The sequence below is a fragment of the Leucopleurus acutus genome (genome assembly GCF_964270905.1).
Source record: "Leucopleurus acutus genome assembly, chromosome: 8".
Classification (NCBI taxonomy): domain Eukaryota; kingdom Metazoa; phylum Chordata; class Mammalia; order Artiodactyla; family Delphinidae; genus Leucopleurus; species Leucopleurus acutus.
In genome coordinates, this window is record NC_139151.1 from 13,347,848 (window position 1) to 13,374,595 (window position 26,748).

General features: G+C 47.2%; 2 protein-coding genes across 3 annotated transcripts in view; both read right to left on the bottom strand.

Annotated features, from left to right (window-relative positions):
* Window positions 1-217: 217 nt before the first annotated feature.
* On the bottom strand, window positions 218-2,716 carry TLCD5 (TLC domain containing 5; the record flags this gene model as incomplete). 2 transcript variants are annotated; one of them, XM_082844115.1, is made up of 3 exons in its annotated part: window positions 218-290; window positions 648-720; window positions 2,452-2,716. In XM_082844115.1, the coding sequence occupies 3 exons, from the start codon at window positions 2,714-2,716 to the stop codon at window positions 218-220; spliced, it is 411 nt and encodes a 136-aa protein (XP_082700241.1). The 2 variants fall into 2 exon arrangements, with proteins under 2 accessions (XP_082700241.1, XP_082700240.1); XM_082844114.1 differs by having other exon boundaries at window positions 218-720.
* Window positions 2,717-12,302: 9,586 nt separating this feature from the next.
* Window positions 12,303-26,748, bottom strand: part of POU2F3 (POU class 2 homeobox 3) — a gene marked incomplete at both ends in the record, with an annotated part of 78,905 nt that continues 64,459 nt past the window's right edge. The window contains 7 exons of the mRNA XM_082844342.1: window positions 12,303-12,342; window positions 13,326-13,461; window positions 14,532-14,598; window positions 20,058-20,219; window positions 21,777-21,913; window positions 23,846-23,987; window positions 24,392-24,574. Coding sequence (XP_082700468.1) covers window positions 12,303-12,342; window positions 13,326-13,461; window positions 14,532-14,598; window positions 20,058-20,219; window positions 21,777-21,913; window positions 23,846-23,987; window positions 24,392-24,574 — 867 coding nt within the window. The remainder of the gene's footprint in view (window positions 12,343-13,325; window positions 13,462-14,531; window positions 14,599-20,057; window positions 20,220-21,776; window positions 21,914-23,845; window positions 23,988-24,391; window positions 24,575-26,748) is intronic.

Consider the following 26,748-nt stretch of genomic DNA (forward strand, 5'->3'; position numbering starts at 1 on the left):
GCACAGCTGCAGAAGTTAGTGTTTTAATACTGGGATGTGTCCCGCTCCAAGACTGACCAAACGGATGGATAAATTTAGCCCTTTTTAGAAACCTAAGCTCGTCATAAGCAGGATTCTGTAACAGCCATATCTCCAACCTGGTTCCCGTGGCTGACTTAACCCAATCCATTGTCTGGAGCAAGCCTTGGCTAGTGCGTCTTGAGAAGTCCATTGTGTTTTACCTGCCGCTCCGCCTGCTTCTCCACGTGTGGTACTTCTTGCTGCTTTTCCTCCATGCAAAACGCCAGATGCTAACCATGAAACACCAAGACACAGCATACATCGCAACTCCCCCGACCTTCACAAACCACTTGGGCTTGGGTGAGACCATTTCACAGAAGAGGAGGTGAGCTCCTACGCCAATCCTCACTCCAGTGAACAGAGCTGCAAAGAGGAAATCCACCACGTCTCCAGTGAAACTATGGTAATGGCCTGTTTCACGAAGAAACCAGCGCATCTGTAGCAAGGGATTGGTAATCTCGCTTCCAAAGAGGACTGCATTGACCTCTGTGCCTGACTCTCCAAGCACCAGGGCCATGATGATGCCCAAGATACTCAGTGTGTGGTGAGCCAGCATCAGGGCCCCCTCAGACTGGAAGTAGATGCACCAGCCCAAGTCGAAGATGAAGTAGCCCAAGGTGAAACACAGAACGTGCACTTGGAGAGGTGTATTGGGTGAGCCTGAAATAAACCAAGACAGAAGCAAATTGAGTGGCTGGGAATCATGCTACCTTACGCAGAGATCCTGGGTTGCTCTTTCTCAAACTTTTCTGAATCACTGAAAACAATTGCAGGCACGTGCTTTTTAAAGGCAACCAAAACACTAAAACTTTGGTCTTTATCAAACCAATGTTACAGGGCCCAGGAAATGCTGTTCTGATGCACCAGATCTCAATGAGTGATTTAAGCACCAGCAATCATCACAGCGTCCTCTCTGTGTAGCAGCATAAAATCCAGTTATTTTGTTCTTTCAATTAAAATCCTACACAGTCTCTTTCTTGTCTTTTTTTTTAACCAGCTAAAGCTCTGTTTCTAGACTTGTTTAGTTATTCTCTCCCACTAGCAGCAGATGCTAACTATTATATATAGAATGGACAAACAACAAGGTATAGCACAGGGAACTATATTCAATATCCTGTAATAAACCATAATGGAAAAGTTATTCTGTCCCAAATGTCAGATTAATTTCTTAGCTTAATGGATTAGATTATTGGACATTGGTGGCCCTAACTCGTCTTGAAAGTGGACTCTGGAGAGAACCCCAAAAGTGAGTATGTTCCCATGTCCAAGAACATAGGGTGCAAGGACCTGACATGTTTTGAATCCATTAAGAGCCTTCATATAAAATATAAAGCTTAAGAGTTGCTTCCTATCAGTTTGGGAGAAATTTCAGAAGCTCAATATGGGAATCTAAAGAAATTATAAAAAGAAAGAATCTAAGGAATTAAAAAAAATCATATTCTAGGGAACTTATGGACTGAATTATGTCCCTCCAAAATTCGTATGTTGAAGCCCTAAACTCCAGTACCTCAAAATGTGACTATATTTGAAAATAGGGCCTTTGAAGAGGTAATTAAGTTAAAATAGGGATGTTAGGGTAGTGTTCTTATAAAACAAGGACATTAGGACTAGGATGTAGATAGGCACAAAGGAAAGACCATGTGAAGACACAGCAAGAAGGCAGCTCTGCACGCAAAGGAGCAAAGCCTCGGAAGAAATCAAACCCGCCAACACCTTGATCTTGGACTTCTAGCCTCCAGAATTGTGAGAAAATCAATCTCTGTTGTTTAAGCTACCCAGTCTGTAGTATTTTGTTATAACAGCCCCAGCAAACTAATTCAAGGGGATATAGGTTTTGTATTCTAAGGGAGTAACACTTGTATCAGTACATCTAGCAGCTTAAAAATTAATATAGCTGCCCCCAAATAATGCGGCATTGGTTAAATGAAAGATAGTAAATGCATACAACACAATATTATATAACAACTGAAAAGGATAAGGAAGATCTATATATATAGACATGGAAAGATGATGTCCTTTGAATATACAATCAAGTAAAGATTGCAGGTTACCAAAAAGTATGTTTAATGCAGTCCATTAGTGTCTGTTTGGGGCTGGTGGTAGATGTTGATATTAGCTTTATGATTTATACATTTTGGTCGATGAAATTGTAAAAAGCAATTAAGATTTGTTTTAAAAATAGAGAGTTATGAAAAGCAGAAACAATAGGTGACACATACAAATCAGCATTCACAATGAAGATGAATGGAGACTCCCAAAGCACATTGTAATAGTAATTATTCTTCAATATTCTTCAGTATTATACAAATTCTGTGGAAAAGTCCCATCCTTCTAAGACTACCCCCAAATCATAAATTCCTAAGGGAAAACTCTCTAATGTCTCCCACCTACCTGGGTGGGTAAAAGGCCAAGGGCCATCAATGAAGCCAATATAAGCTGAGAGACCTATCGAGAGGACTCCGTGGGTGAACGTAACCAGCCGGCAGCTCCACTCATAGCTTCGGTGATTATTCAGGCGACAGAAAGAAATGTAGAGCGAGAGCCAGCCCCCCAGGCTGCACAGCGCCTGCAGACACAGAGCTAAGGCCATCCTACGATGAAAAGACCAAAACCAGAAAAACAAAGGATGCACCCTAAGAAAAGAGCATTGGGTCATTTTGTGTATACGTCTTCATTTCTACTCTAAGACAGTACAAAAATATTGCCTTCCCGGAAACACTTTTTCCTTATCTACAGAGCCAAGAATCTTCTACTGAAGCGTGGCTGTATTTCTGATTGCGTGTTCCTTAGAGATAACTGGTCAAAACTGTAAACCGAAAAGCAGGAACTGCATTCTGAGTTAGCAGATGGTCTAATATGGTATATGTTGTTATGATGAGTAAATGTCAATAACCTCCCAGTGATGACTGACCTTGGACTACAATACACAAGTAATTTAATATGTGTATTAGATAATGTGTTCATATTTCAAAAATCTCAATAAGAAGCCCTCACGGAAAAACACCTCCACCACTTGTGGTCTCTGCTAGAAGTCATATGACACATGGCAGTTTAATGTGGTTTTAAGCTGATACTAAACTCAACTGAAGTCTGGGTTTGGATCATGGGTTTATCAGTCAAAATCAAAACTTGAGGTAAACCTAAAGACAGAACTAAACAAAGACCTAAATAGTTTGGAAGGGAAAAAAAATAAACTCCTAGTTCTATTCAGTTCTGAAATCCAACTCAAAGATTGACCAAGGGGGAAGCAGGATTTTGAGGTACAAGTGGGGAGTTTTTGTTAAGATATAAAAATATCTTTAAGACAATTATTTACTTAAAAATGAAACAACGTCAGAAAGCCACTGACTGAAATTTTTACCGGTGATAAATGTTTCAGGACAAGAATGAGTGTAATGGAGTCAATATAGTCAGATAGGACTAAAATCTGAAAATAGCCAAGATGTCCTTATTAATATTCATTAGCTCCTCTATTGAAAGTACAAATAAAAAAGTAAAAAACATTTCAGATATCTGTCTCATCTCAGCAGGAATTTTCTGCATGGCTACACTTATTGCTTAACCCTATTCTGACAAGTGAAATAGTATCTGTGGACCAACACACTTCAATACACAAGCCACTCCCAAGAATGCTATCCAGAGAGGGCTTTATGAAGGTCAAGTGCTGTACAGCTTTCATCTGAAATCAGATTAGAAAACAGCAGTTGTCAGTCATTGACCTGAGTTCCAGTTCTGTCTCTGCCCCTAAATAGCCATAAGAGTGTGAGCAGTCACTTTCACCTCCTGAGACTCAGTTTAAAAAAAAAAAAAGAGAGAAGAAAGGAAAGAAAAAAGGATTGAAAATAACTTTATGATCCGGCCCAGTTCTGACAAGGAGTTCTGAGATAATTTCGTAAAACATCCAGGCCAATTTTCAGAGCAAGGGCCAGAGGTACAAAGGACCCAGAGTGAAAAGAACTGTCCTCTCTCACTTCCTTTTAAAGGCCAGGGTCACCGGCCAGTAATGCGGATCAGCTCATTTGGATATGCCGATTAGTATTTTTAGAGTCCTCTTCCCTGAATCCTAATTCCCTGGCAGAACAGAGGACACGGTAGCCCATTTACAGACAAATAAAAGAATGGACATTTATAAATGGCAGATACAACTCTGTGACCTTGGGAAAGTCACTCCATCTCCGCGTTTCGGCTTTTCACTCTTGGGTGAAAGAATGACAGGGTATTTAGATGGCCGATGGCCGTTCCAGCTCAGAATTCCAAGGTTCCTGTCCTTGCTCCTCCCGGTCCAGGGCCAGATTCGGGAGGAGGAGCGCTGGGCGGGCCCACCTGGCTCTGGGCCTCGGAGCAGGCGTGGCTGGAGCGAGCAGCAACCTCGGCGCCTGGCAGGCACCGCGAGCGCATCTCCCCCGGACGCGCCTACCTACACTGTGGTCACGCCCGGCTTGGGCACACCTGAGCCGGACCGCTATGCCAGCATCCCACCCGGCGCCCGCGCCGGCGCCCAAAGGCAGAAGGAACCCCCCTCCCCTCAGAGGCCAGGCCAGGCCATCTGCCCGCTTCCTTCCCCCGCAGCGGACCGCGCAGGCCGGGCCATCCACGTCCGGAGCCCATCCCGGCCGCGGGAACCGGGCGGTCCCCGCCGCGCAGTTACCTGGCCGAGCGCCCCGGAAAGCCTCGGGAACCCCGGCCCCGGGGCTCAGGGCCCGGATCCCGGGAGCAGGAAGCAGCGGAAAGAGGGAGAGAGGACGAGGCTCTGACGGCTGCGGAGGAGGAGCCGGTGGTCTGGGGGCATCTGCTGGCTGGGAGGACGGAGCGCACAGCCAGAGCTGGACCAGAGACTGTTCAGAAAGCGGGCGGGAGGGTCCTCCTTCTACGCGCAGGCCTGAGGGGGCGGGGCGGTGGTGGTGAGGGGTGATGATGACCTAGTGGTGACGTGAGACCTGCAGGCTGTTGCCCTTGCTTATGTGTTTGTTTGTTGTCTGTTTGTTAGAATAAATATCCATCCCCTCCCCCCACGATGGGACAGCCCATCCCATAACCAGTTGTAGAGCACCTACTAAGTGCTTGCACCCCTGCTAGGCACTGTGTGAGATGAAAGACATAGTCCCTGCCTTCACGCTTGAGTCTAAGTTGTGAAACAAGCACACAAATAACTAATTTCCAGGGAAGCGCTCAGGCCTGAAAATTAGAGTTACATATTCCTTCTCATGTCAACCCTGTCACCAACTTGGCAGTAGAGTATAAGGCTTGAGGGTAAACCTGGCTCCGTTACTGACTGTGTATTTTTGGACAAGTTACTTTTCTGTGCCTCCGTTTTCTCATTCATAGAATGGGGATAATAATAATAGCTGTCTCATAAAGTTATTGCAAGAATTCTACACACTTTTCATGTAGAAAGTGCTTACAGCAATGGCTGGTGCATGGAAGTCGTTATACGAATTTTAATTATTGTTGTTGTTACCTCACTTTGGGTTAATCCTCTCTCCTCTCTGGATCTGTTTTAATACCAGGGAAAGTAAGTTTGAAGAGATAACCAAACATAAGTGTGGAGATGCAAATGGGGTAAAGAGAGCATCTGAGTTGGTTGATCAGGACAGGCAAAGGTAGGATGCTGAGAGGCCCAGACATTCTTAAGAAGAGAAGACCTTGAGCAGAATTGTGAGCATTTAGGCCATGTCTGGGAAATAATAAATAGTCTTGTTTGGGTCATTTGTCTTGCCAGCCCTTTAAGAGTAAGGATCACACTCTTTTCATTTTTGTTTCCCTAGTACCTGGTACAGAGGCAGGTGCAATAAATGTTTGCTGATTGAATGAATGGGCAATGAGCCTGGAAATGTATATTGGAAGCATACTGAAGCTCCTAAACCTTAATGACCATCTAGACCACTTGGGAAGTGTTTTCAAAATACCCTTTGTTCAGGCCGCACCTTGAAGGTTGTGCTTTTGTAGGCTTGGTGTGACGCCCAGGAATCTGTATCTTTGAAAATCTGCCCATAGATCTTCAGATGATTAGTCACATTTGGGGACTACTGATGTTTAAGGACCTTAAATGACTGATGCCAGCCTAAGATGCCAGGCTGAGGCATCTTATTATGCGGATAATAGGAAACCTATGATGATATTGGGCAAAGGGAATAATTTTACCATGCTCTCCAAGTCCTTGCTACTCAAAGTCTGGTCCAGGGACCAGCAAAATCTACATCACCTGAGAATTTGTTAAAAACACAAAATCTCAGACCCTAACCCCGGATCTACTGAATCAGAATCTGCATTTTAACAAAGTCCCCAATGATCTGTATGAACATTCAGGCAGTGGTTCTCAACCTTGACAGAACAATAGAATCACTTGAGGAGCTGTTTAAAATCCCAATTCCCTGGGCCACATCCCAGACAAAGTAAATCAGAATCTGTGTGAGTGTCAAATTTTTTTTTCAAGTTTCCCAGGTAATTCCATTGTGCAACCAAAGTTGAGAATCACTACCATATAGAGACTCAACGAAAATCAGTATAAGACTAGTTGGAGAAGACAACCTATCACAAGTGGGTTGGAAAAGACCAGAAAAGAGATAGCAATAGCCTGCAGGAAGAAAACAAGGAAAGATCCATTTCACTAAATGAACATATAGTATGCACATCTCAACTTTTTCCCCATTTGTTTTTGTTGCAGTGTTGTTTTTTTCTCCTAGTATCTGAATCTGGAATTATCTTCTTGCTGCCACCATTTCCCAGGAAAGAACAGAGTACATATTAAAGGCTTCAGGAGTCTAAAGACTGAGGGGATAAGGGAAGGTGCTAGTTCTTCCAGTGGAGCCTTTATTGGGCCTTTATCCTGGGGTGACTGGGATTCCAGGTTCAAGCTCCATTACTTGGGATTAAATTTTATTAATTCACATATCTTTGGCCACAACCCTTGTTCCACCAAATCATATGCTTGTCAACTGTGGTGTCCCCCAGGAAAGTTCTGGGCTGTTAGAGAGAGCAGAGGACAGGAAACTCTCCACCAATTTATTTGAATAACAATAATATCATAATAATCAGGATAATAACAGATAACACTTATTAATGTATCAGGCATTGTTCCAAGCACTTTACATATATATATATATATATATATATATATATATAAATTATATATATATTCATTCATTTAATTCTCACAACAACTCTACAAGATGGATACTGTTGTTATCCCCATTTTACAGGTGAGAAACTGAGGCACAGAGCACTTGAGGAACTTGCTCAAGGTGACATGATTAATAGGAGGCAGATTTGGGTATGAACCCAGGCGATATGGCACTGGAGGTCATGCTCTTAACCACCAAGATAGTCTGCCTCCACTACAGATGGTACTATATTTTTCTATATTCATAGCTCCTAACATCAGTGAAAGGCACTAGAAGTTGTTTAGAGGTTGAAAGAAAGCATTCAACTTTTAAAAACCTGAATTGCATATTATGTACTAGTCGCAGTGCTAGTCATGGGAATACAGAGAAAAAGACAGACTCAGCTACAAGGAGCTCCCCACAGTCTAGCACTAGAAGCAGGCGAGTCAGCAAAACCAGTCCATGAATGTAGCATGGGGATGCAGAGTGCACAGGGAGAAGAGGCACGGAACCGGCAACCTGGGGCCTCAGGACAGGATTCCTAATTTGAGTCTACGACTAAACTCATTCTCTGAGTTGGACCAAAAGCCCTTGGTATTGGGCGTCCACAGCTGGACCCACCAGTCTTGAGTCAACTAAAGATCGAAGTTTTGCAAGTGCAAAAAGCAGCGGCAACAATTCTTTTTCCCTTTCCTTCCTCCTAAACAATGACTGGCTGTTGCCCTTTGATTCTCTTGTGCCTAATTAGATGCTGAAGAAGCTGACCAGGCTTCTGTTAAACTTGACTGGAATGATGAGTTTTACAGAATCTTGCAGACATGAAATGTGAATTGGTACCCACCTTCAGGTTTGACTCTGTTCAGGAACTGTCCAAGGCAATGGACAATGGAAGCTACGGGACGCTGAGCAGTTAGACTGTAATTCTGTTTATTTCTTTAATGAAAACCATGGTCAAATAGACCCCCGTAAATACAGTCAACTGATCTTTGACAAAGGAGCAAAGGCAACACAATGGGACAAAGGTAGTGTCTTCAACAGATGGAGCTGGAACAACTGGACATCCACACGTGAAAGAATGAACCTTGACTCAGACTTTACACCATCACAAAAGTTAACTCAAAACGGATCACAGACCTAAATGTAAAACACAAAACTATAAAACTCCTAAAGATAACAAAGGAGGAAACATACATGATGCTGGGTGTGGTGATGCCTTTTTAGATACAACACCAAAGACAACCCATGAAAGAAATAATTAGCAAGCTGGACTTCACTAAAATTAAAGACTTCTGTGAAAGACAATATCAAGAGAATGAGAAGTCACAGACTGGGAGAAAATATTTGCAAAAGACATCTGATAACGGACTGTTACCCAAAATACACAAAGAACTGTTAAAACTCAACAGTAAAAAAAACCAAACAACTTGATTAAAAAATGGGCCAAAAATCTTAATAGACACCTCACAAAGAAGATACACAGATGGTAAATAAGCATGTGAAAAGTTGCTCCACATCATGTCATCAGGGAAATGCAAATTAAAACAAACAATGAGATACCATTATACACCTCTTAGAATGACCAAAATCCTGAACACTGACAACAAAGGCTGGTAAGGATGTAGAGCAACAGGAACTCTGGTAATGTTACTGGTGGGAATGCAAAGTGGTACAGCCACTTTGGAAGACAGTTTGGTGGTTTCTTACAAAACTAAATATACTCTTACCACACGATCCGACAATCACGCTCCTTGGTATTTACCCAAAGGAACTGAAAATTTATGTCCACACAAAAACGTCCATGCAGATATTTATAGCAGCTTTATTCATAATTGCCAAAATTTGGAAATAACCCAGATGTCCTTCAGTAGGTAAATGAATAAATAAACTGTGGTACATCCAGACAAGAGAATATTATTCAGCATTAAAAAGAAGTGAGCTAGCAAGCTCATGAAAAGACATGAAAGAAACTTGAAGGCATATTACTAAATAAGCCAACCTGGAAAGCCTGTATACTATGATTCCAACCATGTGACATTCTGGGAGAGGCAAAACTATGGAGACAGTAAAAAAGATCAGGGCTTCCCTGGTGGGGCAGTGGTTGAGAGTCCGCCTGCCCATGCAGCGGACACAGGTTCGTACCCCGGTCCGGGAAGATCCCACATGCCGCGGAGCGGCTGGGCCCGTGAGCCATGGCCGCTGAGCCTGCGCGTCCGGAGCCTGTGCTCCGCAACGGGAGAGACCACGACAGTGAGAGGCCCGCGCACCTAAAAAAAAAAAAAAAAAAAAAAAGATCCGTGGTTGTAAGGGCGTAGCAGGGAGAGAGATGAATAGGTAGAGCACAGAGGATTGTTAGGGCAGTGAAAATACTCTGTATGATATTATAATGATAGATCTACATCATGATACTATTGTCCAAAGCTGTAGAATGTACAACACCAAGAGTGAGCTCTAAGGTAAACTGTGGACTTTGGGTGATTGTGATGTGTCAGTGTAGGTTCATTCTTGGTAAAAAAATTTTACTTTCTCGTGAGTGATGTTGATAATGGGGAAGGCTACGAACGTGTTTGGGCAGGAGGTCTATGGGAAATCTCCATAGCTTCCTCTTAATTTTGTTGTAAACCAAACACTGCTCTTAAAAAATAAAGTATGTTTTAAAGGGTCAAATGAGTGAAAACCAGCCTCATGGACAGTGCAGGACATCAGCTTTCAGCACTCACCTGAGCAAGATGTCAAGGTGGCCAAGGCTGCTGCAGGAAAGCATCAGCTCCGGCACCCAGGAGTATGCAAGGAACAGTGCATACAGACGTGTGTGTGTGTGCACAGATATGCACAGCTGGGCTCATGGGTGGCAGAGTAGTTTCTTTACATACTTTAATTTTTGCTGCAGGCTCCTCTTGTCTCTTTGACACATACCAAGCCTCTTTCAACTGGATCTTTTCTTGACAAAGTAACCACTACAAACAGGCTTTCTTCCACTTCATGACATGAAATACGAGTCTTAGTATAAGCCCCATCCAAACATGAAAAGCACTTAACTTATGGTTATTTAGGTATGGATTTCTCCCTTGGATATTAGTATTTGCAACAAATGTTTAATGCCAATTTTAGTTTCTTCCCTTCAGTCATTACATTTTTGAAGGGCCTCCCTTTCCCACCACAGGTCAATGTTTGCCTCAAAAATGGTAACTCTTTAACTTTTTATTAACCCAAGAAAAACCACAGGGATAGCCTCCTTGCCCCTCAACCCTCTCATCAAAAGTCACAGTGCATTCCAAAGCCAAATAGATTTGACTTTTGAATTATCCCTTGTCTCAAATATCTATCACTTTCCATTGCGAATAATGAATAATTGACCTTCAGGACATCCTGAGATATGAACTATTAGCCTCAGCCTTCACCTCTTAAAGTCTACAAATGACTTGACCTTAAACATTTTCCATTCTCCCACTTACAAAATGAGGAAGCCAATCTCTTACCTACTCTGTCCTCAAGGCTGTTCTGTCAAAAAGAGTAGAAACTCTGAACTCTTTGGAGTCCTGTATTAATGTATATCATCTTTAGCATCAGTTCAGGGAGTCACAGACTTAATCCACCAACGTGAAACCCTTTCTCCATCCCATTTTATTACACGCACTCACATGTCCTGCACAAAAAAAGACCCAGAATAATCTAAACCTCTTCTTGCCAACAGTGGAATACTGTATATCATCACCATACAAATTTATTTAGGAACAGAGAGATTCCTTTGAATCTCATCAGTTTCTTGGACATGCCGTCTCTAAAAAAAAAAAAAAAGTTACCATTTCTGGAATGGCTTCATGTTACATGTTTACACACTGGCCCACAAAGAAGGAGACTCGAGAAAGAATGTTCCTGCAGAAATCAACAAGGATTCCCAGCCCACGTGGGAACTCTTGTGGAAGCTAGCACGGCATTTCACACTTTGGTATTGTTTTTCCTTTCTTTTTCTTTCTTTTTTGTTAAAGAAGATAAAATATTACAGAGATCTTCAAAATTCACACCTGAGTTAAATATTTTGCTGGAAAATTCCACACTAAAGAGAGAAGAACATAATGCAAAAAAAGGAAAGGGCTATATACAGGTATTTACCAGCATAATTGTTGCGTGTGTGCTTTTGTGTTCTTCCTTCTGCACCAGGAGAAGGGAGAGAGGACGAGATAAGGAGAAATACAGGAAAGGAGAGAAAGAACAAGCGTTTCTGAACTCTGGGGCAGACAGAGCAGACAGAAGAACACCTGTGGGCAGAGCATGTGCCCAGGGGGCTGAGTATGGCTCAGCGTTCTGTAAAGAGGAGGAAATTCGGAGAACACAATCATGAATGGATGTGGTTCTGGAAAAGGGGCGGGGCTAAAGAGAAAATAGGGTGACGTGAAGACTCAGTCAGAAGGCTTTGCTGAACAGAGAAGACATCAGAGCTTTGGTGGAGACATCAGATTCAAATCTTTTCATAGATTCTAGAATCAGTTCGGAGATTGTGGCTAAGTTCAGAGTCAAAACTTTCTCACCCCTCTGGTGGTTTGGCACCAGGCAAATGGCTGTGCCCAGAATGAGCTGGAGATGAGCTGGAGAATAATGACAAGAGGTCCTTTTTTTTTTTTTGCGGTACGCGGGCCTCTCACTGTTGTGGCCTCTCCCGTTGCGGAGCACAGGCTCTGGACGTGCAGGCTCAGCGGCCATGGCTCATGGGCCCAGCCTCTCTGCGGCATGTGGGATCTTCCCGGACTGGGACACGAACCCGTGTCCCCTGCATCAGCAGGCGGACTCTCAACCACTGCGCCACCAGGGAAGCCCAAGAGGTCCTTTCTGAAAGACCACTGTCGCAGTGAAGCCATCTGACATATTTGGAACAAGAGGAGAAGGGCACAGGCAAGGAAGGTAAAAATGGTCAACTCCTAGGCGGGCTGTGCGTTTCAAGAGCACTAGGGAGCCAGCACACGGTTCGGTCGCAGTTTGGATCTCCAGAGGCCCTTGCTCCTGAACAAGGCAAGAGTTTGGGTTCATTGATAGTGGAGATTCTCTTCTACTGTCCTGAAAGTAATCTGTCCATACAGAGAAGGTGTGACTCCCTTCCTTCCAGTGGGGAATACAGGGCCAGGTGGCATAGGAGAAACTTTTTTGGTCTCAGTGGAGGTAGGTGGGATGATTCCATCGGTACCAAGATCTAGAAGGAAGGAAGAAACAAGTCAGTTGGACAGCTTCTAATGAGGAGGGAAGATGGGAATGAGCAGTGAGTGTTAGCAGGTAGGTATGGGGTGGGGGGTGATGAAAATGTTCTGGAATCAGATCGTGGTGACAATTGCACAACCTTGTGAATAAACTAAAAAGCAGTGACTTGTACACTTTAAAATGGTAAATTTTATGGAAAGTGAATTATATCTCAAGACAATTCTTTAAAATGTACATTATATGTTTTTCTCTCTCTCTCTTTTTCTTTTTCGGTGGAGACAGCTGAGGAGCTCCAACCTTTAGGGCTGTGCAACAGTTGGCCCATAAGGGGTGGCTGCCTTGCTGAACAGTCTGGGTGTGGACAAGCGGGTTCACTTCTTCCGACAAGCTCAGGTCTTCAACCAGTCGCCTAACTTGCAAATCTCTGTTTTGTTCTGAATCGGGGAAGGATCTCTCGAGGCATCCACTGAGAACACCTCTTAGAGTAGATTCTTTGCTTCATTAATCAAAGATGGGAGGCTGCTTTTCCTGCTGCAACCCGGGTGGGAGCATGAGGTTACGGGGTAGCACCCTCCTGCTCTCACGGTGTCAGCCACGCTGGAAGCTCAGGCTCGGGGCAGAACACCCCAGAGCGGAGGGGCTGGCCTGGAGGGTAACTCTCCTCAGCCCAGTGAAGGACCTGGCCCTTTCTGACAGGAGGGTTTGGAAATTTCCACCCTCCCAGTGAGGAGGGAAATGTTGGCTTTGTTGACATCAGCTCCTTGCCAGGACTGCTCACTGGCTAAGGCTTCTCTTTTAAATCCCACTCCCTAGGGAGAGAGTCCAGTCTGGCGCTCCACCCTGCCCCCTCCCTGCCCCCCCATTCCCCTTGTCCAGCCCCGTGACAAGCTTTCCTTCCCAAGGCGTTGACCCAGACGCAGCTTCTCACATGTCCCTCGGCCCCGCTGAGGTATCTCTGGGCTCGCCCCTCTGCCTCACCCTGAAGAGTTAAAACTGGTGGAGGAGTTCACAGCCGCTTTGGAGTTATTGTGAGATGCAGTAGGGCTGCTGGCGTGGAGTCCTGGGCCAGGAGACGAAGGCCTGCTGTTGTTCCCAGAGGGGCAGGATGACGTTACTGAGAACAAGGAGAGGCAAAAACAAGGGGGAAACAATGAGGCTGGGTCTGGGGACCTCGTGACATTCAGACACGTATCCTCCAAGGGGGCTCACCCTGTCCCTACCCGCCGCCCATCTGCCCAACTCCTACCATGTTAGCATCGACACCCGGCCCCAAAGGGGCCCTCCTCATACACGCTCTCCTCTGCCCGGGCCCTGGAGAGCGGCGTGGCTGGTTCTGCGAGTCCCAGACTAGCCGAACGCAGGAGATACAGATGCCAAAATCATCCTACTCCAGGACACGCCCTGGGCTGGGCATACGCAGCCCCGGACCACGGGGCAGGAGGAGCAAAAGAACCAGAAGCCTTGGAAAGGAAGAGAGGAGGAAAGAAAGCAAAGTGCTCGGGGAGGAAAAGAGAAGCCGAGAGCACAGGTAAAGACGGCCAGCCTCTCTGATGTTGCCATCTCCAGATGGTTCGTGGTCTTCCAGAAAGAACACAACCAGGAGTGAGGAGTCCTGGGCCATTCACTAAGCAGCTCTGTGGCCTGTGGCAACTTGTTTCACTTCCCTGCATCCCCTTGCATCCCCTTTTCGACCTCTGTAATATGGCAGATTTGGATTAAACTGTATTTGAGTTTCCCAAACAGCATTCCGTGGAGAAGGTGACATATATTTCACCCTCCAAGCTAAGATGCTTTGAAGGGTCGAAGGCACTGCTATCGATAATTATGTCAGGACAAGGGACTGTCCTATGGTCATCCTCTCTAGCTCTTTGAAATGCTTTGGAATACTCTTTGAAAAATAGAGTTCTGTAGAAAATTGGTTTGGAAAACCCTGCCTTCCATACAGCTCGTTTGTATGGAGAAACTGCGACAATTAAAACAAAAACAAACACTTGTTCAAACTTTGCCTACCCAGCATTTCCCAAACTTACTTGATCACAGAAGCCTTTTCTTCCTAGCACAGATTTTAACATCTTTTGAAATACGTTTTGGGAATGCTGACTTAGGTAGGTACCTCTCAGTTCTAGTATCCCATTATTTAAAAGAATTCTGGTACTATTCAGAAACCTCATGTTTAGAGCTCACCTGTTCCAGGCATGTTGCTGTGGACAGGAGGGACAGAGAGGGGCCCCAGAGACCCAGAGGGAGACACCTGAAAGGCAACAGAAGCTTATAAATGTCCACTTCTGCTTCCTTCTCCCACCTCTCGCACTTCTCCCAGGATGCTGGGCCCCAGACTCTGCAGAGACAGGGCTCAGCTTCCCGGATGATTTCCTAATCCCAAACCTGCACTCTGTGCCTTGTTTCACAGGAAGGTCTCTGGACCATGTACAGCACCCAGCTCTGGCTCTGCCCTGCTCCCGCGTCTCCCTGCTGCTGACACCAGGCCCTGCCCTCCCTGCTCCGTGTCCCCTGGCAAGGTCTCTTGGGCACTGCCAGGCTGAAGCTGCCCTGCTCAAGTGCTCCGGTGATGAGAGGAGCATGCCTCCTGGACCCTGCTGTGGCTGACACTGCTGGATGGCTGCCTGTTTTCCAGTCCCTTCTTCTTCCTTTTTAAAAAAGTGTTTATTTATTTTATTTATCATTTATCTATTTCGGCTGCACCGGGTCTTAGTTGCGGACTTCTTAGTTGCGGCATGCGTGTGGGATCTAGTTCCCCGACCAGGGATCGAACCCTGGGCCCCCTGCATCGGGAGTGTGGAGTCTTATCCTCTGGAGGACCAGGGAAGTCCCTCTTCTTCTTTCTTAAAAGACCCCTGCACTTGCTCAGGGCAGCAGAGCACCCAGCCCTCACCACCGTGTTTCAGGCTTCCCATCTTGACGCGTGAGTAGACCATCCACTCTCCCGAGGTAGCTGGATGAGATGAACTGCGGACTCTGAAGCCTTTCATCTCGCCCTGGGTACTTCACAGCATCATCAGCTCTGAGTTTGGAAGGGACCTAAGATGACTTGGCTTAACCTCCCACACAGTTCAGGAATCCCCTCCCTCAGTATTACTATCCTAGCACAACCTGGAACAAGATATAATGAAAAGAATAGACATTGTGGCCCAACAGATCTGGGGGGGAGCCCTGGCTCCACCACTGTCTGTGTGATTTGGGCAAGTCACTTAACCCCACTGAGATTTGGTTTGCTCATCCGTAAAAGAACAGTAATACCTCCCTCATATTTTCTTTTAATTAAGATTTAATGAGATAATGTCCTTAAAGCTTCAACTCAATGCCTGGCAAACAGCGCACGGCTGTTAGCTCCCTTCCTTCCAGCAGGAAGCTGTCAACTGTCGTGTGTTTCCAGCTAGAAACTGTTTATTTCTTCATTTGAGCTGAACCCTGCATACTTTTCCTCCCCCTTATTCTTCTCATGCTGACCTGGGACGCTCAGATCAACCTTGACAAAGGACCTTGCGAGGAAGTTCTGCTCAGGGAGCTGGGATTGGCGATCCTCCCCTCCCCAGTTTGGAACATCCCATCCCGACAGGATGCAGCATGTACTCATTTCCTAATTAATCAGCAATGGTTCTGCTGCTTTCGTTTACCTGCCCTTTTACAAGGAGCGTCCTCAGTCGGCTGGGGCCCACCAAGGGTGGAGACAGGTGTGGAGCAGCGTGGTAAGAGGTAAGAGATGTTATTGATAATCTCCCTCTCTCTTCTCCTCCGCCCCTCCCTGCTGCCACACCCCCAGACATTTGTTGTTGTTTTTAAATAAATAATTATTTAGTCACTGCGACCAGCTTCTTCTGCTTCCTTCCGGAGACGAACTACACATATGCAAGCAGACGTAGATGTGGTTCCTTTAACATTTTGTATATAAATGGAAGCGTTCTGTGCACACTGGTCTGAATAATTTTGCCCTTTTCTTTTCCTTCCTTCTCTCTCTGTCTCATTCTTTTTTTCCCCCTTAACTGTGTATCTTAGCGATCATTTCACATCAGAAGCAGAAGGAACTATGTCTTAGTCCCACGGACAGTGTCCCAGTGAGACCTGAGGAGAAGACAGGATTAGAACATTTTCTCTAGTCTTCCTTCAGGAAGTATGTATGCCACAAGTATTAATGTGATTATTTATTTAACATCTTTCTCCCCCACTAGGCTGGGGAATTCATGAGGGCAGGATGATGCCTGCGTGGTCCCCTGCTGTGTCCTCAGTGTCTACTGCAGTGCCTGCAACTTTGCGGGTGTTAAGTAAATATGTGTTGAATGCACGATGAGAACCCATGACACTCCTTTACGGCACCTCCATGCCTCCCACCACTTTCCTCCACGTTGGTGTCCCAGGCTGGGATTGAACCAAAGTGATAACTGCCTCCCATCTATTCTAAACAAAGCCCCATCTTTAAAGATTCTGACTCTCTTATGACATGGCTCAGGTTCCTTAACATGGTCCACAACGCCCTACGTGATTTAGCCCCCGCCTACCACTCCAGCTTCCTCTTTCACACACTCTCTCTCACTCCTCGGGTTCCATTCCAACCTTCTTTCTTCCTCTCCCCACCCACCCCAGCCTCAGAACCTTTGTACACACTGTTTCCTCTGCATAGAATGTCCTTCCTGACACTATCTCCACCCTTCCATCCTGTCTCCCACTGCAACTCAGACCTTTTCCCAATTCAAGTCTACTCTTTCTTCTGCTGTCAATTTGAGCATCATTCCTCGAGAAGCCCCTGACATCTGGACTAGGTTAGGTCCCTCAGATACCCACACATCTTATCTGGAGGCGTCATCACAAATTGCATTTGTTTAATGTCTGTTTTCCTTGCTAGACTCTCAGCAGAGATCACCAATAAGTATCCTGTGCACCACCATATCCCAGTGCCAAACAGATGGTGGGTGCTCAGTAAGTATTTAAGACAGGAATGGTGAATGAATATCACATTGTCCCCAACCTAAAACTGTCAACGGTTCTTCATATCTTTGAGAGTAATTTAGCATCCACGACCCACCATGATCTAGCTCTCATCAACCTCTCTATCTTAGTCCTAAACCCTTAGCTCCAGCCAGACCAAACGGCTTGTGATTCCCCAAATGCATCACGTTGTTTTATAATTCCATGCCTCTCACACACTGTTCCTTCTGCCAGCTATGCTGTTCTTTTTGCTAACTCCTAATCTGTTCTCCAAACAAATCAGGGGGTTAGCCCTCCCACACCCCATTCTGATTTGGGGGTCTTTTATCTGTGTTCCCAAAGCACTCTTGCAGGGCTCTTTGCATCTGCATCACCCCTCCATCTACTTCATTGCAATTTTTTGCATTTTCTGGTTCCTCCTTCTCAGTTTCTTTCCTTGGTGCTCTCCCTTTGCCCATCCCTCAAAAGCTAGTGTTCCCCAGGGTTGAAACCTCAACTTTCCTCTTTGCTTCCTCTGTACAAACTCCACAGGTGAGCTCCTCCTTACCCAGGATTCCAACTACCACCTGTGTGCTTATGACTCCCAGCCCATTTCTCTACCTTAGCCTTTCCTCCTGATCCCCAGACCCATTATTCCAAGTGCCCGGGGCATTCCCACTTGGGTGTCCCACAGGCCTCTCTGCATATCATAATGATGTAAAGAACTGAAATCATCATTTTTTCCTGCTCCTAAGCCAGCTCCTCCCCCTGTGTTTCATTGTTCCGTCTACAGCACCAGCTTCTACCCAATCAGCCCAGCCTGAATGCTGAGAGTCATCTCAGAGTATTCTCTTTCCTTTCTCGCTCTCCCTGCCCCACCCAGTTTTCCATTTATTAACCAAGACCTAATAATCCTACCTTCTAATTATCTCCTGAATCTCTCCCATCCCCTTCATTCTTACCAAATGGGTTTGCTTCAGCCCTTATAATGTCACTGCTGGATAACTGCAGTCACATCTAACTGGTCTCTCTGAAACCAGATGTGATGCCTCTCAAACCACCCTTTATAACTACAGTCAAAGTGATCGTTCTAAAAAGCAATCAGATCACACTAATGCCCTCCTTCACGTCCTTCGGCAACTCCCCAGGGCTTCAAGTTCCTTAGCCTCGCTCACAGCCCCTTGTGTCTGGCCCTTGCTGATCTATCCAGCCTCATCTTTCAACATTCCTCCACGTGGAACCACCGGCCATTCTGTGCATGTGCTCTCTTCTCCCTCCTCCATACCGCTGTTCTCATACTATCCCCCTGGGGGAATTCCACCCCTCACTTATTTGCCTCTTCACTCCTCCTTGTCTTTTTAGACTCAGCTCAGGTATTAATTATCTCCTTGGGGAAGCCTTCCGTAACCACCACCTCCCAAGGCTTTGTTAGCTGCTACTCCTAAGTTCTCCAAGAGAAATCATCGTGTTGTTTATCATTTGTTTATTTGTCTGTCTCCTCTGCTAGGCAGTGAGGTCCTCTGGGACAGGGAACAAATATTACTTCTTTGTGCATCCCCAGCACTCAGCACAAGGACCAAAACATAGTAGATAGTCTATAAATGTTTGGTGAAAGAATAAACAATAGTATAGTTTTATGAAGTCGCTATGTCCCACCCAGAACGAGGCTGAATTTCACCCATCCTTGAGTACTAAAAGACAGAGGACAACACCATTATCCCCAATTCCCTTAACCTTCAACCATCACCATCCCTAGGGTTGAAGAAGAACCTTCCCCCCTGCACCCTCCAGGCACCACCTCTCTCCTAGATGGAGAAGACGTTGTGTATCCTCCAAACTTCCCATTCTGCCTGAACTTCAACTTATTGCCAGCCCTGACTTCTCCCCTTGAACCCCAGAATCACAGATATAACTGTCTGCATGACCCTTCCTCTTGGATGCCTGGGAGGTAAGTCTAACTTAATAGGACCAGCTCTGAATACTTAGTCTTTTTTCCCCCTCAATCCTGTTCCTCCTGCAGTCTTCATCATCTCCCAAAATGGCAGCACCTTCCAACCAGCTGCTCATCCTGGCCTCATTTCTCACACTCCATACCTGAGCTAACAGCTCATCTTGTTGGCTCATGGTTGAAATACATTCAGAATCCAGCCACGTCTCCTCACCACCATGATCTCCACCCTAGCCCAAGCCTCCACCACTCTCAGCCTGATTGTTGTAATTCTCAGGCTGGTATCCTGCCTCTACACAAATTAATCTCCACATAGCAGCCCACGTCAGTTCTCCAGTGTCTTCTTATTTCACTCAAACTAAAAGCTAAGGTCCTTTCGATGGCCTCCGAGACCGCGGTGAATGGCTTCCTGTTACTTCCCCGTTACTTCTCGGACTTCACCTCCCACTTCTCACCTCCTTCCTCACCCTACCCTGGCGACACTGGCTTCCTTGCTGTTCCTCAAACATGTCAGGTCTTCTCATTTTCTGGTTTCTCTACCTGGAACACTCTATCCCTCAGATATTTCGTTCCCTTTCAATACTTAGATCCCTGCTCAAATGTCACCCTATCAGAGAGGTCTTTCCTTACCCCTCTCTATAAAAGCATCTCATCACTTTCTATCTCCTTATCCTTCTTTATTCTTCTTTATATTATATATATTTTGTATACAGCCTCTCTTTGTTTATACAGTTATTCCTTGCTCCCCAACCCCCATCTTCTTTAGGACGGGGAGGACTCTTTGCCCTCCAGGCTTCATCTCCCCCAGCGCTTGGCGGGCAGCTTGGCTCCTGGCCACTCACCAACCGGGAACTGTACGTGGGTGATTTGATGGGTGTGGCCACAGGGCAGTTGATTCGCTTCTCCTTTTGACGGCGGTTGCAGAACCAGACCCTCACCACCTCCTTCTCCATGGACAACTGCTCTGCGATCATGGAGATCTCCTCTGAGCTGGGTTTGGGGTTCTACAGAAACCAAAGGGATAGAGTAGTCAGGAGGAGAAGGGAATAGGATCAAGAATTGTGCGTGGGGAACAGATGTTCCGAAGAAGCAGGATAGAACAATAGATGGAGCAAAAGCTTTAGAATCGGACCTACGATGGAATAGTGGCTTGAGCACTTACTCTGTGGCCTTAGGAAACTTTCTGAACCTCTCTGAGCCTCAGTCTTATCATCTATGAAATGAAAGAAATAATGCCTACCGTATAGGATGATTATGAAGATTAAATGAGAAAATGTGTATTAACTGCCAAGCACAGGGCCTGACACAGGGTGGAGGCTCTTCTCTCGCTCCTTCTTCAGAAGTTCTGAAAAGAGGAGCCCACTGATGAGTTAGGTAGGGCAGGCAGAATCCCCAGAACACACGCTCCCTTCTGTTCTTTCCTCAGAATCTGATACCCTTCTCTTGCGTCATTTCTTGCTGCCTACCTCAAAATAGGAAATGATAAAGTTAAAACATGAGGACCCATCAAGACTATAAAGGAGACATGTGTGTATATAAATAAATAAATACACACACACACACACACACACACACACACACATTCCAATACATATCCATCACTCCTTTGTTCTGACCCCTCCCACCCCCACCCAGTCTTTGATCTTAGCTCCCTTCTCTCTCTTCTGCACCCTCCCTTACTCTTGCTGCTCTCAGAAACTTAATCAGAAGGAAAAGCCAGGTCTTGTCATCCTGCCAGCAGGATGCAGCCATCAAGTCCTGAGTCATATGTGCTGGAGAGTCTGCTGGAGAGACAGGAGTCCTGGAGGTCTGGGGCCTGCAAGGTGGAACTAGGCCACAGGCGAGCCCTTTAGGGACCGTGTGGTGTGGATGGAAGCTCTGGAGGCTGGTACCTAAGGGGTCCTGATTAGAGGCTGTTTAGACCACACCTGTTTATCCCTCTTCTCTTCCCCAGCTCCCCCGGGGCCCATAACTGGTATTATTAGTGTCCACATATTGGCTCAAGAATATACTTTTGCTGCAAGTTTAAAAAGATGTCTACGTAATATGACTACAAATATTGAAATATACGTAGAAGAGAGAAATAGAAGGACGTGCATTTAGGTGGCATTGGGTGGTGGATTTTTTTCCTGCCTCCCTGCATTTTCCAAATTGTTTACAACGAGCATTTATTATATATATAATTTGAAAAATACAGAACAATGCAAAGAAAATAAAGAATTTATATACAATGCCCTGGCTTTGCTCCCTTTGTCTCAACTGGATACAGAGATACACTCTCCTCTGGGATTCTATACCCCTGTCTTTAAATCTCCCGGCTCGAGGGACAATGGGCACCAAACAGAGGTCAGGGCGAGAAGGGTCAGTGGGGGAGGAAGTTTCTGGAACCCAGCCTCTCATTCAAACACCGGGGGACCCGGAAAGGGAGCGTGTCTCTGTGTCCCGACCCTTTCCCAAGGCAGGTGTATGGGGGCTCAGGGGTGGCGCTGGGGGGCTTGTGTGCATCTGCTCAACCCCTGTGCAAGTCGGCCCACCCGTCGCCACCCAAAGGGCCCGCTCACATCTTGAAATCTCTTCTCCAGAGTCAGGCGGATGCTGGTCTCGATGCTGGTCCGCTTCTTCCTCTTCCTCCCGAACACTTCACTGAGGGTGGGGTAAGAGCTGGGGGTGCTCACCGAGGGGTCTGATGGAGAGGATTCTGTGGGGACGGGAGAGCAGAGGAGGCTCAGGGAAGGGAAAGCAGCTGGTTCAGGCTCTGGCTCGATGGACTTGGGGTCCAATGACCCTTCCCGGCAGGTTCTGCAGCCCCCTCCCTGACACAGGGGAACCAGACAGACCAAGAATCCTGCTTCCCCTCGTTGCTCTGGGCAAAAGGTCCTCTATGCCTCTCACTGCCGTGCCTCCAGCGTTTGCGGTCATGGTTCGGGGACGTCCAGACATCCGCGGCACGTGTGGGCGTGAGTGGGGCAGGCAGAGCTCCTACGAGTGGCGCCCACGAGCCTGTCTTTTGTAAGTAGGCCTGGATGTGAACCCCGAGGGAAATGAGGACTGGTGTTTTGAGCTAAGGCAGTGGCACTTGGTGGCGGAATGTTGGTGTGGAAGCCACTTCCTTTTCCGTGTGAGTGTTGGGGTTGAGGCTGTATGAGGGGTCGGCGGGGATGTCCCTTAGGAAGGATTCAGGTGCAGCCAGGGAATCGCACGAGAAATGATCTGCAGGATCCCTTCCCGAAGATAAGACCTTCTGATCACCTCTTCCACTTCGGCGCTCCAGTAAAACCGCCGAGGGATCCGCCTTCCACGGGTGGGGGTGGGGCGGGGCGGGCTGGGGAGCTTCCTCACCCCCTCCCTTGTTTCCACGTGGAGCAACTTCCGAGAGGGTCACACCCTTGGCTGCCCATACCCCGCTTTCCTCTCTCTCCATAGTAACCACTGACCCACATTAACTACAGACGAGAGCCCAGCCCTGACACTGACTCTGCTCCTAGACCAGTGGTTCTCAACCTGGGGCGAGATTCCGTACCACCCTCACTCCCCCTGGGGACATTCAGCAGTATCTGGAGACATTTTTACACCCGTCAACAGGGGGCGGGTGCTCCCGGCATCTAGTGGGTAGAGACCAGGGATGCCGCTGAATAGCCTACAGTTCATAGGACCGCCTCCGCCACAGATCAGTATCTGGCCCAAGCTGTCGCTAGTGCCTTGGTTGAGAAACCCTGTCCCATGCTATGCCATGACACCAAACTCTTCCATTCATTATTGCAAAGGTTTTGCCCTTGGCCTACAACCCAGACCTCCTGGCCCCCCACGCCTGACTGAATCCTCCTGCAAGCCCCACTCTTGCTGTAAGCCTTTCCCAACCAGTCTAGCTTGGAGTAACTCCCTTCCCTCTGAAAACCTACTCAAGAATTTGCCAGGTGAAGATCTTGTGTTGTGCCTACTGCCTCCTCCTCCCAGCCATGAGACCCTAGAGAACCTACTTCCCTAACCCCCCAACCTAGACCTAGTCCAGACAGCATTCTGGGTAAGTGCGTTTGCTCTGCAGACCCGACCTTTGTCTCTGGCGAGCTGTCCTACGGTCTAGGCTGGGTGTGTCTGGGGTAGGGAATAAAATGGGGCAAGTCTTCGTGGCCACAGACCTAAAGCTATGTCTTCCATGTGCTTTATCAGTAGTGAAGCTGACATTTTCATCTCTACTTGGCTGTCGCCTGTGTCTTATTTCTCAATTGGTTCCAGACTCAGGAGGAGAGGAAAGGGTGCTATGTATTGACTGCCAAAAGCCCCAACACAGAGGACTTCCCCGGTGGTCCAGTGGGTAAGACTCCACGCTCCCAGTGCACAGGGCCCGGGTTCCATCCCTGGTCGGGGAACTAGATCCCGCATGCATGCCGCGACTAATAGTCTGCGTGCTGCAAGTAAGAAGCTCGCATGCCGCAACTAAGGGTCCATGTTGCAACTAAAAAAAAATCCTGCATGCTGCAACTAAGACCCAGCACAGCCAAAAATAAATAAATAATAATTTTAAAATGTTGTTTAAAAAAGAAAGAAAGAAAGCCCCAACACGGACCAGTCACCGCCCCCTTCCCTGCAGACCTTCTAAGGCTCCATCCATCCTCGTGTCCCTGAGGCCTACCTGCATCATTCAGCCACTTCTCCAGCAGTGGCTTGAGCTTGCACATGTTCTTGAAGCTCAGATTTAGAGCCTCAAATCTGGAGATGGTAGTCTGGCTGAAGTCGTTGCCATACAGCTTTCCCATCGCCAGACCCACGTCTCCCTGCACGCGGGGATGGAGAGGAAAGAACTTTGAGAGGTAGGCCCCTTCTCTCCTTTGTCCACATCCCTCACCATCCTAGCGCCTATCCACACCCAGCGAACCTTTGCTCACCGTGGCTCCCTTCCAGTTTCTTCCCTCCAAGATGGAGACTTGGTTATTTCTCTCCCTAGACTCTGAGTGCGCTGTGCCCTCGTGCCTAGCTCCTTGCCTGGCTCTCATTCCTCTCCCCTCCACCAGCAGTGTTCCCGTTTTCCCTACCAACGGCAACTGTGCCCCATTCTCAGGGGACGCAGGAACACGGTGGGTTTGCCCCAAACACAATGAGTTCTTAAAACCTCCACTCGGGAACCCCAGTCTCTACTCACTCGACCCAAGTTCTTCCACCTCCTTGCCCCAAACCGAACCTGTGTGAAGCCCAGCTTAATGCGTCTCTGCTTGAAGGTCTTGGCAAACTTCTCCAGCTCCTCCAGGTCACTGGGCTCATCGGCTCCTCCAGAGCTGGGGAGATGCTTGGGGACTGGGAGATGCTGGGATGCTTCCAGATGCGGTTCTAAAGAGGATCCTGGCACCCCAGGGCACCCAACTGCCTAAGAACAGACACACACCAAGCCAACGCACAAACAGTCAACAGATCAAACGCATTTCCCGATATTTTGTACGAATAGGCCCACTTAGAGGATGACAGATTGGATTCCTATGATTTCGATGGTGTGCAAGTGGAAATTGGAGTCTCCATGAAGGGACTGGCAAATAGCTGCAGTAGCTGGGGTAGAAACAGTAGGAGTGCGGGACAGGGAGGTGGCCTTTCTGGGTTTTAGTCTATGACTCACTATTTGAGTCTGAGCAGGTAACTTCCTCCTTTCACTTTTCTACCATAAAAGGAGCTAGCAGACTCGTTTACAAAGATCCCTGAAACAGATCTCAGAACGGGACAAGGAAAAGTTTGTTTGCCTTGCCTGTTCTTTTCCACAAAGCAAAGTAACTGAGGTGTTCAACAGGCATTAACTGAAGATAACAGAGGGCATCTGAAATTCACTGCATTAATGGAATTTCCACAAAATTCCAAACTCTTATGACTGCCATTTTATTTTCTAAACAATCATCTTCTTTCCGGAGAGAATTTTGTTTTTGTTTTTTTTAATCAGAGGTATTCCAGTGCTGTCTAATTGCACCTTGATCTCATTTGTCGTTGTCAGGAGATATTCTTTCTTTAGTTTATTTTCATAGGAGAGCAGACCCTTATACCTAGAATCCATGTTGTGCCCATTTGGGGTCAGGAATAAATCCAACCCATCCACAGAGAAGAAGCAGAAACCCATCAGGCTTGGGATCCTAATGGGCTTGTGTCCAGGGCAGGGGCTGCTACCGATGTGGATGGCATGGCCTAAGTCCACCCTCTTCTCACTCCTTTCCAGTTTACTCTTTTCCGAGACTGGGGTTAACTTTACTCCTTTCTTCCAAGATATTCAGGCTTCCCATTCAGATGGGCAGCCTTGTGATGACCAGAGAGAAGTTAAGGACTCTTTTCCCCCGAGGGAGGGTCTTTTAGAACAGAATGATTTGAAACCATTAAGCTTTGATCCTGTTCCGTGGGAGAGAAGGTGGCGTGGACCAGACCCTCAGGACAAGGCCTCGGTCCTCTCTCAGCCTTCCTTTTCATGAACTCATTTGTTCTTTCATCCCACAAACATGTCTTGAGCTCTCTGCTAGACCTTCCCCCTACTCCCTTCACATCCGATCAGCGGCCGAATGGCACTGAGTCAACTTCCCCAACATCCCCTGTCAGCCCCTCCTCTCTACCCTTATTGCCACCACCCAAAGCCAGTCCCTTTGCCGCTGCTCCAGGATGATCTTAATAACCTTCCAAACAGTCTCTCTGCTTCTGGTCTCGCCCGGCTCTCGTGTTATAAGACACGAAAGGTGATCTTGAACCCTCTGTCAGATCTCTTCCAGATCTAATCTGTGATGATGCGATTCGGAGAGCAGTCAGGAGAAGGTCCAAGAGCTCAGGACTCTTGGTGTCCCCATTTCTATTAGCCACTAGGGGGCACCCACCCCCTTCCAGGGGCCTCCACTGGACTCTAGCCCTGTGAAGCCAGGGCCCTGAGTGATCGATCCACGGGGATCTTAGCCCCGAGAAGGGACATTAGGGTCTCTGCAGTCATTCCCAACTAGTCCACACGTCCGTCTCTGCAGAGGCGCCTCATGCAGCAGTGCAGGCGTTAACTGCACCGGGTCACCCAGATAAGGGGAGGAGTGGCAGCTCCAGTGTAGCTCCTGTTGCCCTCGCCAAGCCACACTCCCTGGCGTGAGGCTGCGTCTGGCCAGAGGAAGAGGTGCCTTTTTTCTCCCTGGAAAACAGGTGCTGTGTGACACCACGGCAGCTCTGCAAAGGGCCCTCTCGCAGGCCTCCGTCCTCCTGACCCTCGCTTTGTCCCCTCCAGGAAGCAGTCTAGAAGAGCAGTTCTTAAGAGAGGCCCAGAGATGAGAGGCCCTGGCTTGGTGCTCTCAGCACATCAGGTCTCTGGGCTTCTGGTCTCCCCCTCGGCGCTTGAGAGCACCTGGGCAGGGCTGGCAGTCACCTTGGCCTCCCTGGAAAGTTGGCTGATCCCAGGTTCTCAGAGGAGTGATGCCAGGGCCTGACTGGGGCGGGAGTGGAATGCCTGCACACAGAGCAGGCTAGCCCGGGAGCTGAAATCTCTGGCTTCTAATTCTGGCTCCACCAGTGATACTGGGTCCCTCATTTCCTCTGGCTGTGGCT